The sequence below is a fragment of the Zea mays genome, chromosome 7, assembly GCF_902167145.1.
Source record: "Zea mays cultivar B73 chromosome 7, Zm-B73-REFERENCE-NAM-5.0, whole genome shotgun sequence".
Lineage (NCBI taxonomy): Eukaryota > Viridiplantae > Streptophyta > Magnoliopsida > Poales > Poaceae > Zea > Zea mays.
In genome coordinates, this window is record NC_050102.1 from 48,556,592 (window position 1) to 48,570,027 (window position 13,436).

The window sequence follows — 13,436 nt, forward strand, 5'->3', positions numbered from 1 at the left end:
ACAAGTATTTTATATAGCCCTAGCGACAGCAAAGCGATGACAACAGATCCAAAGGGGTGAGAGACAAAGACGAGAGGAGGACATCCTCGTGAGAGTTCGAACAACGTGGCCACTCTCCGAGACCGAGAATCTCACTGTGTTTCTATTGATAGTAAATGCTAGTTTGGGAAGCTCAATTTTTCAAAAAAAAATCTATTTTCCTAAGAGAAAATGAACTAATTTTAATTTCCCTTGTAAAATGAAAATATCATGAGAAAATATGGTTCTCGTACTTGTGCCAATCCACCTGATTGGTTGAGTGGGCGTGGACAGCCACGCTCGTGCGATCCTAGCTAACAAAGCCAGCGGGAAACTAGCTAACAAAGCCAGCGGGAAGCTGGTGTTTTTGGCGTATGAGCGAATACAGCCAAAATGTCTCAAAATGATTTATTTTAATATAGGGTTATAACGAAAGGTTAATAAAAACTCAATCTTTAGTGATATGTATTGATCATGACAAATATCATTTCAACTTGAAATAATCAAACGCTAAATCTACGCTATACGCTTTATACATCACTATGTACAGACAACCAAACAAACATTTAGATAAAGTCAATACACTAAGTGACTTAGGACGAAACGGTGCGGCCAACTAATCAAACGGAATGTAAACACGCCTGAATAAAGAAATCCTAGTGCCTCCCAACCAAAAGGAAAGGTACTTGTTCATTTCGAACTGCCCGCTCTTGATACCTAAAATGGCATCCCGACTGGTATACATATCTTGTCTTCATATATAACTGGCATGTCAACCCAAAAAAAAATAACAAAATAATTGAGAACAACACAGCATCATGTTTTGCTGAGGGCACCATAGGCAGACTACACATGGAAACTGGGGCACAGCTTATTATCAAAATAAAAAAAAAATCAGCAGGGCAAGACAGCAAAAGCGGGAATCCTCAGCTTTGACTCCAGATTCCCAGCGCTTGCGTTCAGACAGGTATGGTGCAAAAGCAATTCCTGAAACCACACCATTCAAACAGATCAAAACCACTACATGACATAAGTCATGGATGCTGGAAAACATTCTGTTCCAACCTGCCCCAGTTTCCTTATTAACCAACTTAGGTGGCGCCTAAAACCAACCAATCTAGTACATCCAGTCCAGGGTGTCATAGAGTTATCTGGTCCAAGGCCCTCGAGATGGCCTGTTTGTAAAGTCAGACGGCATTCCAGAATTTTGTTGTATGAAATTTGTCCAATGTGAGCAATCCAGAGACCCTATAGGTGCTACCTGACTGCTTGTGCCACTGGCTATATTCTGGGTGAAGCCATACATATCCGGAAACATAGGGTTTGTGTCTTGACTCTTAGAAAGAAAATTCTGAGGTGGGCCAAATTGATTCCTTGGCTCAATGAGTTGGCTGCGGTTTGACCCACCATGTCCCATGTGTACTGATGGCTGATTGTACTGGGATGCGGTGCTGAACAGAGCTCCATCGGTGCTGCTTCCACTTGGTAAGGCCTGGGGTAAGAAGTTACCTGACTGCAACCCCAACAGATTATCATTATTATTATGTGACTGACAGCCCTCGGGGAACCAGTTATACCTATGATCCATCGAAGCAAAAGCAGTATAAGAATGCTGTTCGGAGATATGAAGGTTCACTTTAGTTGGACAACTCACATCTGTGCAGTAATCCTCATGAGGTTGTGCATAGAGGTCACTGTCACTCTGATCGATTAACTGATGCCGCTCTTGCAACAACCTGGGAAATGAAGCAGATTGAGCCAAGCCTTTATTCACTAAACAATGCAAACTCGCTGACTGTTTGATGTTAGTTGCGTGTCGAAAGGGATAGAAGACTGCTCCAATGTCCTTTTCTGTCTCGGGCTGACGATTGCTCTGCAGATTTGAGAAAGGCTCAATAAATGATGCTGGATTGTCCAAAGCAAAAGCTGGTGTGGCAAGTTGAGGTTGCTGATGGCTTAAAATGCCATTATTCAAGTAAACTGAAGAAAAATGTTGTCCTGAAGAGAGATAAGTCTGTTTAATCTGCAAGTCACCTGAGTCATTATACATCATATTCTCTGGAGGGCCAAGAGGGCCTGCCAACTGCCCACTGACTTTCTCAAATTTTGCTGCTTGGTCATTTAGATACAGAAAATCTTCCACATGCATTTGTTCTCCAGACGACTTAGGTAGTTGTGAAGAACTGCAAGATGGTTCCATAACATTCTCAGTTTCCTGGTCAATTACAGCGTTCGTCGTCGGATGACTCATTTCCGAAGAAATATTTGGACTATTGTGACAATTGTGGTTCACAACAGCATGGCCGATGCTTTCCAGGTCCTGATCTTGGTCACAAGCATGAACTGATGGACCTTTGTAAGAAACTCCATCAAGATCTTCTAGTTGCGTATTTTTGCAGTCAGGATTGTAAACAACCAGTCCACCTTTACATAATTTGATGTCCATGAGAACATCACTCTGCTTATCAGGGTTGTTGGCACAGCAGTAAATGCCTTTATCTACGCAGCTGATACCATTACGACTTTGATCTGGCACATCAGAGTTTTTCTCACTCTGACTAGTTATGTCTATACCCCTGACTACCATGAGATCATGATCTTCCACATTCATACGGTGAATATGGTAAACAGACTGCTCATCATCCTGATGGTGAAGAGATGTGCTCTGAACATGCCCACCTTGCAATATACTTTGGGGTGAGCATTCTACCTGGTCATTTTGAAAAACTGGGGTACCATCATTTTCACTAGCACCAGGTTGTCCTAGCCCTTTCATTATGTCTGTTAACTGGTCTGCCTTCTCATCATAAACAAACATAAATAAACCATAATCATCTATTGGGTATTAAAAACAAATTAAGATTGTTTTTTATAAGAATTTATTTTCATTATGAAGATTACAACAAAGTATACTTACAAAAATGTGACAATATATTAGCTTATACAAATAAGATAACACTGCAGGGCAATTCACCATTCATAATGAAATACTGCCTATGGCTTTCATACTAGATGCCTCTATTACAATTCAGTATCTTTATAGTCATGGTATTCTCATCTATAGTGGCGAATGCTATGATACATTGTAAATGGGGAAGATACATAACAGAAGTAAGCATACAACGGTATTCTCATCCACTGTATTTTTTACACATTCAAGTAAATCACTTCCCTCAAGACAAAAATTAGAGACTTAAGAAAAAGAATTGAAGGACAAGTCACAGCGAACCTTTCTCAAGACAGATACATTCTTCTGCTGAAGCTCAAGGCCTAATAACTTTATTGATTTCTCCATCAGCACCTTCCTTTCCCTAAGAACCTCAAAGGCAGCAGGTAAATCATTGCAAGACATTTCCAGCCTGTCACGTAAATACTTCCTCATAAGAAAAATGATCTACAAAAGATATACATGCTAAAGTAAGCATTACTGACCAATGCTCGCGCAGTCTCCTCTGTTCATCCTCTAATAAAGCTCCATAAGGTTTCACATGAGATTTATCAAGGCCGCCAATTACACGTGAAACATGCTTGGTCTGAATACCATCCCCAGATTGCTTCAGTCTCTTTATATGGTTGAGCTGTGTTCTACTAACCTGAAAAGGTTGCAAAAGCAAAGGTACCACAGCATTCAGTAAGGTAGTGTTTGGTTCCGGAGTTTATTTGGATGGAGCGGCTCTATTCCAGATTCTAAGGATAGAACGAGTTTGTTCTGTGTTTGGCAGTCAGAACAGAGTCGCTCTGTTTTTTGTTTGGTTCCAAGATGAAGTAAAACAGAACGGCTCCATCCTGTGTTTGGTTTTAGAGTTCAACAAAACTGAACTTTCTATTTTAAGAGTTTTGTGTGAATTTCTATGAAATGTCAAAAATGTCAAACATCCAGCTGATTTCTGAAAAAAAAGAAAAGGATTAAAGTGCACTATTTATCACTGTTCATCAGAGCCTTGTCTCTTGCCCATATGCCTTTCGTCGTTGCCGCACACCGAGCAGGGAACAACCTTTCTTCATTGTGGCACACCGAGCAAGGAACAGCCAGCGCTCGGCCCAGACTCAGCCAGCGGCTACGCCGGTAATGGCGGACAGCAGCGCTATGGCAGGGGTGGCGCTCCACCCGGAGAAGGAGGGCAACGGAAGCTGCTCTGCTCCACGCGGCAGAGGCACTGGTTGGGCGCTGCAGCGTTCGGAGTGGCTACAACGGGGCAACGGAAGCTCTGCTTCGGGTATCTATGGCGCACAATGAGCAGTGCGAGGGAGAAGTCGTCGGCTTGGGTGGGCAAGGGAGGGAGAAGAGAACCAGTGAGAAACGAGCCGCTCGGGAGCCGTTAGGTTCGATTGATTTTGCGGAGCCATCAGATGCAGTATCTTCAAGGAATATTCTTAAATTGGAGTGGCTCTATTCTACTTGGAATCGAACCAAACAACCTCAACACTGGAATAGAATGGCTGTCCTGGTATACTCTTGAACCAAACACTACCTAAAATGCATCACAAAGTCATTGTATAGACTCTGAAATAGATGTTGCTATTCGGAATCCTACAAATGGAGTGTTTTACAATATATTTTAATATAAGTTTTGCCAATATTGGTGGTGAAAAATGACTTTTAAGAACCTGAAAAGTCAAAAGTGCCACGGAATTTAGACAGGTGATGACACCAAAGTAATAGTCAGGCATAAAAAAAGCTGCCATGAACAGTCCAGTCACTGTTGATAAATCAGTTTCGCACATTAGTGTCACGTAATCACATTCAATGATGCATACTGATTTGGGAAATTCTAACTCGGTTCTACATCATTTGCACATTAGCATGTCCCTTCACATTGTTGTTCATAAAACAATTACAAAACAAGGTAACAGATAAGTAAGAAAGTAACAGGTTGGAAAAAAGAACAGGATCTATGGAAAATAACAGAATCTAGATGTGAGATAATGGAGTGCACACTCAATAAGTTGATAGCACATTGTGAGACATGGACTGACAACAAGCAGCGTATGAAGCTGTCAGTTCATCATACCACATTTCAAAAGTAAAAGCAAAAATACTTCAAAACTGTGTGGACAAGGAGCGCAAGTCATTTTTTATGGAGGGTCTCCCAGCCTTCCTCTGATTATGGAGCATGCAGATGAGGAAAGAAGAGGCTGGGAAATTGCTAGAGCAAAAGGGCTCTCCTTCTTGGCTGCCCCCCTGCATAGGTTGCTGTAGGCAGTGTGTGTGTGGGTGTTTTTATAGATCCTTTCATGTACGAGTGTTACTGGCCTCCATAGGGAGTGCGTTGTTGTTTTTTGGGTCTCTTAGACCCTTATCTCTCTCTTCTTAATATATATCTAAAACGCAGTCCTCCTGCGTTTTTCGAGAAAAAAAGGAGCGCAAATACACAGAGGAATCAATTTGTGCCTCTTAGCTGGCAGCCATACTAAGGGCCTGCTTGGTTGGCTACCAAAATTTGCCAAGGCTGATAGGTTGATGACCAAAATTTGGTTGTCAAAACTTAGGCAAGACAAGATTTTGGTGCATGCCAAATCTAAGGCAAATATTTTTACCCAAGTTTTGGCAACCTTTTTTGCCAAATCTTGGGCATGGCAAATTTTGGTGGCCAACCCAATCAGGCCCATCAGGCCCAAAATTTGGCAAGAAAAAAATGTCGAAACTTAGCCAAAAATATGTCATGCCAGTTGTGAGATATTGGCAAATTGTGGTACCAAACCAAATGGCTGCCAAAATCTTGACTGGCCTAAGTTTTGGCAACCAAATTTTGGCACTCAAACAATCAGGCTACAAATTGCAGGAATAAATGTGTCTAGATGCCCTTTTCTTAAAGAAGCTTGGTAACCAAAGCTGAGCAAAAGTCATTGTTACCCTTCATATGAGATAGCTATCTTACTTTGATGTATGACATAAACTTTGAAACATCGATTCTTTGTGCAACCTTCATGGGCATTCCACTGTTAGTAGCTTTCAGCTGCATAACTCCTTGCATCTGATTACTAGGGTTATCCCTGTAAAAGCATAACAAACAACGTTTATCAATTAGCAAGTTTTATAAAAATTCATTGTTCTCGTCTTGAATTGAGTTAGCTCTTCAGAATGCAGTATAGAAGTATAGTAGTGTAGGTTTTGCAATTTTGAACCACTAGCAACGCTGGGTTTGCACTGGATATTCTCCTCAAAGTTCAAAAGAAAATACAACAATTAAGTAATAATAGACCTGTATGGTCAAATATTACATGAAAAAATAATTTCATTAGTGTTGAAGAGAAATCAGTTGAAAGTGTCCATACGACCTGTCAGAAAACTGAAACATGAGACACTTTAGCACTTAAACACTATACATCCAAGACTTCAAGGTGACGCTACATGCAACGTGCCAACCAGCAGACTTTTCCAAACAACTTCCTTAACAAATGCATATTCTAACTTGATGGACCAATCATCTGAAACTCTTGGAGACACAAAAAGGCATAACCTAAGATGTTGGTCTTGCATACAGGTCATAGGCAATACCATGGTAGACTAACAAACAATGACACTTCAGACAAAAATGAAACAGTAATGGTAGACTAACAAACAAGGACACTTCAGACAAAAAATAAAACAGTAATCATACTCGTTAATTGCACATGCAGTAGTATTGCATGGATAGGGTTCAGAAAGGTTTAATGAGTTCCACGCTACAGTCAAAGTCAGCTTGGGTCAGCATATGCACCAGCAGACTTGAATTTTGAAATGTGAATGAATTTGACGAAATAAAGCAAACTATGTAACCAATTCAACCCTATATTAAAGAAAACTAGTTAGTTGCCCGTGCATCGCTACAGTTTCTATATATCATATAGGTAGACATTGCTTAAATGGGATATTTACAATATCTATTCTTTATATAGCACAAACCAACACAAGCTGTAGTGGTTAGGAACTGAGCGCTTGTTCCTTGTGACCATGGTTCGAACCCGAGTGAGCGCGCTCTATTTTTGGATTTTTAGCGGGCGCGTGTGGGGAGCGCAGACGACGCTTGCTGGATGCATGAGGGGGACGACGCACAACGAAACTCACACTTTAAAGGTGTAGTGACCAGAGCAGAACAAGTAAATAAATCATTGCATCACCCAGGAGTCAAGAAAGAAATAATTTAAGCAAGCCCAACCTGAACAAATTCTCTGTATCACCGCAACTTAGCCATCTCTTCCTCCAACTCTTCAAGGTTTCAACCATGCTGCACAGTCACTATACAATTAATATCACAAGGGATCATCTAGATGGCAAACTAATAATAGGCTTGTTCTGGTTTTGGCATACTTGGAATGGTAATTAAGCAAGTTAACATGATATGCCTTCTCATCCTTTTTTATGTGCTTCTCCTTGTTAAGTAGTGCATCCGGATGAATATCACCATAGCAAAGAGAAGATGACCTATAGTTCAAAATGTAATCAATGGTCTAAAAAAATATAGCAAGAGATAAAACAGTACCATAGACAAACTGATGGAAAAATCAACGGACAATTTAGGGGTACAAGAGTAGGTTTAAAGAAAAGGTCCCAGTATGGTATATTCTAGTGCAACATTATACTGAATGAGAAAAGGTCCCAGTAGGTTTAAAGAAAAGGATAAACTGAATGAGAGCATTGATGTGTATATATTAGGGGCCAACCTCAACATAGGATAATGGAACCCTTCAGGCAGTAAATCAGCTTTAAATGGTATGAGCCAATGATTAGTGTCCATAGAATGTCATGTCAAAAGCATCAGTGGCTTTGCTGTTTGATCTGAGAAGATTTGAATGTTGCTATTCGACATGTAGCAGTGCAAGTATATTTTTTATTCGGTTCATGGACTAATATGCCCTAAAGGCGGCCCAGAGAGGTCCATGTGTACTGTCCAATAGCGCTAGCACACATGTGCAGCAAATTCTGACACTTTAGCAACAGCCCTGAATCCCATGGGAATGACTGCTTGGAAATTAAGTTAGATAGGACTGGATTATAAGGTTATTAAGTACCATGTTTCAGAACATTGAATTAAATTCAGGAGTTAAAAATGCATTTCTGAACCACTTATGTTGTTTACTGGTGTACCCTAGGTCCATATACCCCTTCGGGAGGCCAATTCGTCCTGCATGACAATGCCAGCGTGGATTCCTGGTCACTTGAGCTACATATGAGCTTAGAAACCGGGAACGTGGGACTTGGCCACGTTCCTTGTTCTAGGAACGTTCATTCCGTTCCAGGAATGTGGGAACAATCTCGTTCCCATAGTGTTAAAACCTAGTTTCAGTAGTGTACCACGAATTTATTAAGCCTAATTAATCCATTAGGCTTAATAAATTTGTCCCGTTGTTTAGTCTTCATTTGTGTAATTAGTTCATAATTAGACTATATTTAACACTTGTAATTGGCATCCAAACATCTGATGTGACACTGTTATGACCGACAGCCTAGTAGCCCTAATAAAATCAGTTAGTTTGTTTAGATGTATAAGTATCAGTTAGTTTGTTTAGATGGATAGGGATAAGGAGTTTGTTTAGATAGATAAGGATTTGGTTTGTTAAGATATTAGATAAGAACGGCTGCTATCTCAGCCCTATAAATGTACCCCTTCAATCAATGAAAGATTAAGCAAGCAAATCATCTTGCTCGACTTCCCCCTTTTCCTGTGTCTACTGTTCACCGCGGGAACTGTTTATCCCGTGAACAGTACCACCCCCTTCCAGCCAGCAGCCCTAACCCTAGGACAACGGCGCCCAAACGTCGTGGTCCAGAGCCTCGCCCTTCTCCTCACCACTCATACCTTCTTAGAAGTCGTAGCTCCAACAATCTGGTATCAGAGATGCCAGGCAACGACAACAACACCAGCGATGTCGCATCTGCTGCCGCGACCAATTCCGCCAACACAGCGCTAGAGCAAAAGATCGACACCATGACGAAGGCCCTTGCCGATCTCACCACCGCCATCACTCAAATGATCAGTAGGCCGCCAACACCACCACCACCCCTAGCGTCCACCAGTCCTACTTCCATCCCATATGGCATGCCAGGTTATGGCGGGATACCTCCCTTATCAAACCCCGCCGCGCCACCCATACCATCACCGCCGATCATCACCACAGCCGCTCCACTCCGATCCACCTCAACCAACCTTCCACCGCCAACCTCAGCCTTGCTGCCACCCACATCTACCATGCCCATACCCATCCATCAGATACCCTTCCCACACTCCCCATCACCAATCCTAGGCTTTTCCGAACCCCACCATACCTACCGCTTACCCACCGCACCAAAACCCTCCCAACCAGCACCACCACAACCTTCCCTTTCCAACATTCGACGGCAAAGAGGATCATGTTGGCTGGCTGTCCCGTTGTGAGAGCTACAATCAAGGGACGCCGGAGGTGGATAAAGTCTGGATGGCCACGTACTATCTCACGTGCGTTGTACAGCTGTGGTCCGTCATGCTACGGCGCGACAAGCCCACACTACACTGGTCGCGCTTCAAGACGTTGTGCCAGCAGCGTTTTGGGCCTCCTCTGCGCACGAACACGTTGGGCAAGGTGGCACGCCTGCCGTTCCGCTCCACGGTGGACTATCAGGATCGATTCCTAGCTCTCTTGTGCCACACGGAGCCCGTGCCGCTGCCGCACCAACAGGCCCAACTATTCACCGCGGGACTGCCATGGCATCTCCGGGTGGACGTTGAACTGTGCGCGCCCGGCAACCTGCAACAGGCCATGGCCCTCGCCCGAGCATACGAGCGCCGCCAACAAGGCTCAGACGGCCGTGTGCCTCCGCCCTTTACACGTATAATGGCTACGCCATCCTCAACGCCGGCATCACCGGCCGGGCTATCGGCTGCTGCCTCCACCCTGGCAGCACCGATGTTCAAGCGCCTCACCCCAGCAGAGATGACGGAGCGACAGCGCCAAGGGCTATGCTACAACTGCGATGAGCCGTTTGTACGAGGCCATCACTGCCAACGCCTCTTCTACCTTGAGGTGACTGCCGACGACAACGAAGTGGCTGCGGCGGAAGATCCCTCACCCCTGTAATCATGCCTTCCCGCTCGAGGACGAGCTGTTTTTGGAGGCCGGGAGAGATGTTATGACCGACAGCCTAGTAGCCCTAATAAAATCAGTTAGTTTGTTTAGATAGATAAGTATCAGTTAGTTTGTTTAGATGGATAGGGATAAGGAGTTTGTTTAGATATATAAGGATTTGGTTTGTTAAGATATTAGATAAGGACGGCTGCTATCTTAGCCCTATAAATGTACCCCTTCAGTCAATGAAAGATTAAGCAAGCAAATCATCTTGCTCGGCTTCCCCTTTTCCTGTGTCTACTATTCACCGCGGGTATTGTTCATCCCGTGAACAGTACCGCACCCCTTCCAGCCAGCAGCCCTAATCCTAGGACAACGGCGCCCAAACGTCGTGGTCCAGAGCCTCACCCTTCTCCTCACCACTCATACCTTCTTAGAAGCCACAGCTCCAACAGACACGGACTAAACTTTATTTAGGGGAACCAAATACCCCCTTAGCCCCCTAAGCTAATCATGTTTCCATTTTCATCCCTCCATCATGTCTCTCAAATATTCTCCACCATCATGTTTCCATTTCCATCCCTGATGGTTGCATGCAGAACGCATACTCAACCCCATCTTCAGCATCAAAAATGGCTACGCCACCGAGCTCAAGGTGCTCAGGCAGCAAGAGGAGCAATATGATTTGGGAGGAGCAATATGATTCGGCTGGCCAGGGAGGAAGCTTTCTTGTGGTCTTTGGCTAGGGCTAAGGGTTTTTCTTACCTCCTAGCTCAAAGTCGGGCGGTTTAGTTTTTCTCTGTTTTAGTGTTGGGGTGTTTGTCAGCTGACAAACGCTCTGTCCCTGCCCCTGCTCCAGATGTTCTTTCTGGCTAGGTGGGTTCGGTGTGTGTGTGTTTATGTGTGTGTGTGTGTGTTGTACTGTTGTACTGTCTGTTTCGGGGTCTTTTCCCCTTTTCTTCTTAATATATTGATGCGCAGCTCTCCTGCGTGTTCGAGAAAAAAAAAATTGGGGGGATAGGATGGAGGGATGGAAATAAAAATGGGCAAATCTCAAGAGGCTATGTGCATATGTATATCAGATACTAAATAATATGTATACATATCAGATATCCGACTTTGAATATCCGGATCCGAATCTAGGACATTGAATATCCGAATTCGGATATGAACTGGGATCTGAAAAGGACATTGAATATCTAGGCTCAGATATGAACAGATTTAAACTCGTCGGACAGATGGGCAAGAATACCTGGCCCACATTTCATCCCTAGAACAAAGACAACCAGCTCACAACAAAATATAACCACAACAAAGGAAACAGTATGCACATCTACATGCATCTAAATCCATAGAATGCAAAATAAAAATGGGTCTACAGGAATCAAATCAGAGTACTTGCCAGCTAAGGAAAGGATTTCCAAAGTGATGATTTTGTCCCGTAAGCAACAATTTTACATTTTCTTCTGCATCAGTCTCGCTTGGAAGGAATTGTATGAGAAATTTTCTCTCGGCTTCTGTAAGAGATGTAGACCATGCCTACATCAAGGACAAGGTTTGTTGATGTATAGTTAACAGAATAGCATAAAATATCAGACTAACGCTACCAAAATAAAGAATTTAGCAAGTAAAGGCAATGGTAGAAAATAAAATGAAAACAGATCATGGTAAATAAACTCAGAAGTTAACATTGTAGGTAAGAAGCTAGGTATACCTCATAGGATAGCACACCTTTCAGGCTCTTAAGAGAGAAAATCTCTGGAGGAACATACATAACATCAGCAAGGCCTGAACAGTGTTTCTGGCTTTCCATGAAAGGGGCCAAGTCTGACCACAAAATTCCAACTTGTTCCTTCTCTGGCACAACTTTCCTCAGATATTGATCCCATTTAAGACTGATATGAGGCTTCAAACTTACTAGACAATGAGATGTGTCAAATTTTGCTTTCTTCCCTGGCCTGCACTGCTCTGAGTTGGTGCAATTTGTCTGCCGTTTATTTTGCTTGCTTGCTGTCATTCTACAGGTCATTTGGTCATTTAACTGGAAGACCGGAAACCCTTTACTTTTGAGTTTTGAATAACTTCCTATTCTTGCTTTAATCCTAATTTATTTCGGATGTTATAGAGAATCATGGAGCACCTAAAACAGGACATATATAGGTTAAATTTTCAGCTCAATATATAAGCACAATCTAATGGTGAAGCACCCTGAAAGATTGTTCCATCCAGCTCCACAAACCAAAGTAACTAGTCAAATCATAAAACTGAGTAACTGACAGTAGATAATCATCATAAGGCAAACAAAAAGAAGTAGAAGAAACTGTTGAAAGTGATTTGGAAGCATGTCGTCATTACTACTTTTCCTGCTTGTCACCCGGCGTCGTTTGAGGGAGGAGGGGATGGGCTCCTGAAGGTGTGTAGCTCGGCGGGAAAGACATGATTGAGGATAGGGCTCCTGGCAGCGTGCTGTGGAAGTCACGGAACAGAGGAGGATCCAAGGAGGTGATACGGAGATGATGGACTGTTACCTGTCGATGCGATTGATGAACAGAGCGGGAGTGCCAAGACATTGACGGTGGCGACGCCCTAGCTTCCGCCGTCAGATGCGTTGAAACCCTAGCTAATATTATGCGTTGTTGGGAGGAAAAGGCTGTGAAGACGGACGGAGCTTCTAGAGAGAGGAACGCACATCCGCTGGTCCCAGCCGCCGACGCTGCAGTCGCGGTAGCCGACGCTAGGCACGCGATGCCTATTGAGACCCTTCTAGAAAACGGTTGATTTTTTATAAACTGCACATGGCTAGAATTCTCTAGGCATCTACAACAGCCCGGGAGGCTGAGAAGAAATCTCGTCCGTTGATGGAACATCTTGCGCACATGTTTTTTTTGCCGACGTGGATGTACGGGTGCGCACGTTTGCGTCGCGCTCTATATATAGAATAGAATTTCAGACATAAAGACGGGAAACTAGAAACATTCAATTTAATCACATGGTTTGATCATTTTCTATTTTTCTAAATATATTATATCTCTAGATAGAACCTAGGGGTGTTATGGTGATATTGAATTATACATAATAAAAACGTTATATTTTTCAATACTACATGGATTTTCTAGATATACATGATTTTTATGAAGCAATATGCTTTGATATCATGCATTTTTCATCATACAACAATCCGTTCAGTGAATTCCAATTTTTATTTAAATAACTAGAATTTTAATCCACAAGTACAATTTAAATCATTAATCTGGTAATAAAATAAATTAAACTACAAATAATTAAAATATGAAAACAATATCACAAAACCAAAAGTATATTTTATAGCTCCTTTAACAGTTCACATGTCCTAACAAAATATACTTTAGGTAGCGTTTGGTTGAGCACTTATAATG

The 13,436-nt window shown here is 42.7% G+C and overlaps 1 protein-coding gene across 8 annotated transcripts; it reads right to left on the reverse strand.

The window, feature by feature from the left end:
- Positions 1–645: 645 nt before the first annotated feature.
- Positions 646–12,860, reverse strand: LOC100276564 (uncharacterized). Of its 8 annotated transcripts, none has more exons than XM_035960482.1 (10): positions 12,570–12,797; positions 12,397–12,448; positions 11,756–12,181; positions 11,444–11,580; positions 7,310–7,423; positions 7,158–7,226; positions 5,898–6,012; positions 3,451–3,611; positions 3,248–3,377; positions 646–2,815 (listed from the first exon to the last, which is right to left on the reverse strand). In XM_035960482.1, the coding sequence occupies exons 3-10, from the start codon at positions 12,068–12,070 to the stop codon at positions 1,166–1,168; spliced, it is 2,691 nt and encodes an 896-aa protein (XP_035816375.1). In that variant the 5' UTR covers positions 12,071–12,181; positions 12,397–12,448; positions 12,570–12,797; the 3' UTR covers positions 646–1,165. The 8 variants fall into 8 exon arrangements, with proteins under 8 accessions (XP_035816375.1, XP_035816374.1, XP_035816373.1 ...); XM_035960481.1 differs by having other exon boundaries at positions 12,397–12,496; XM_035960483.1 differs by lacking the exon at positions 12,397–12,448 and having other exon boundaries at positions 665–1,595; positions 1,673–2,815; positions 12,570–12,860.
- Positions 12,861–13,436: the final 576 nt, after the last annotated feature.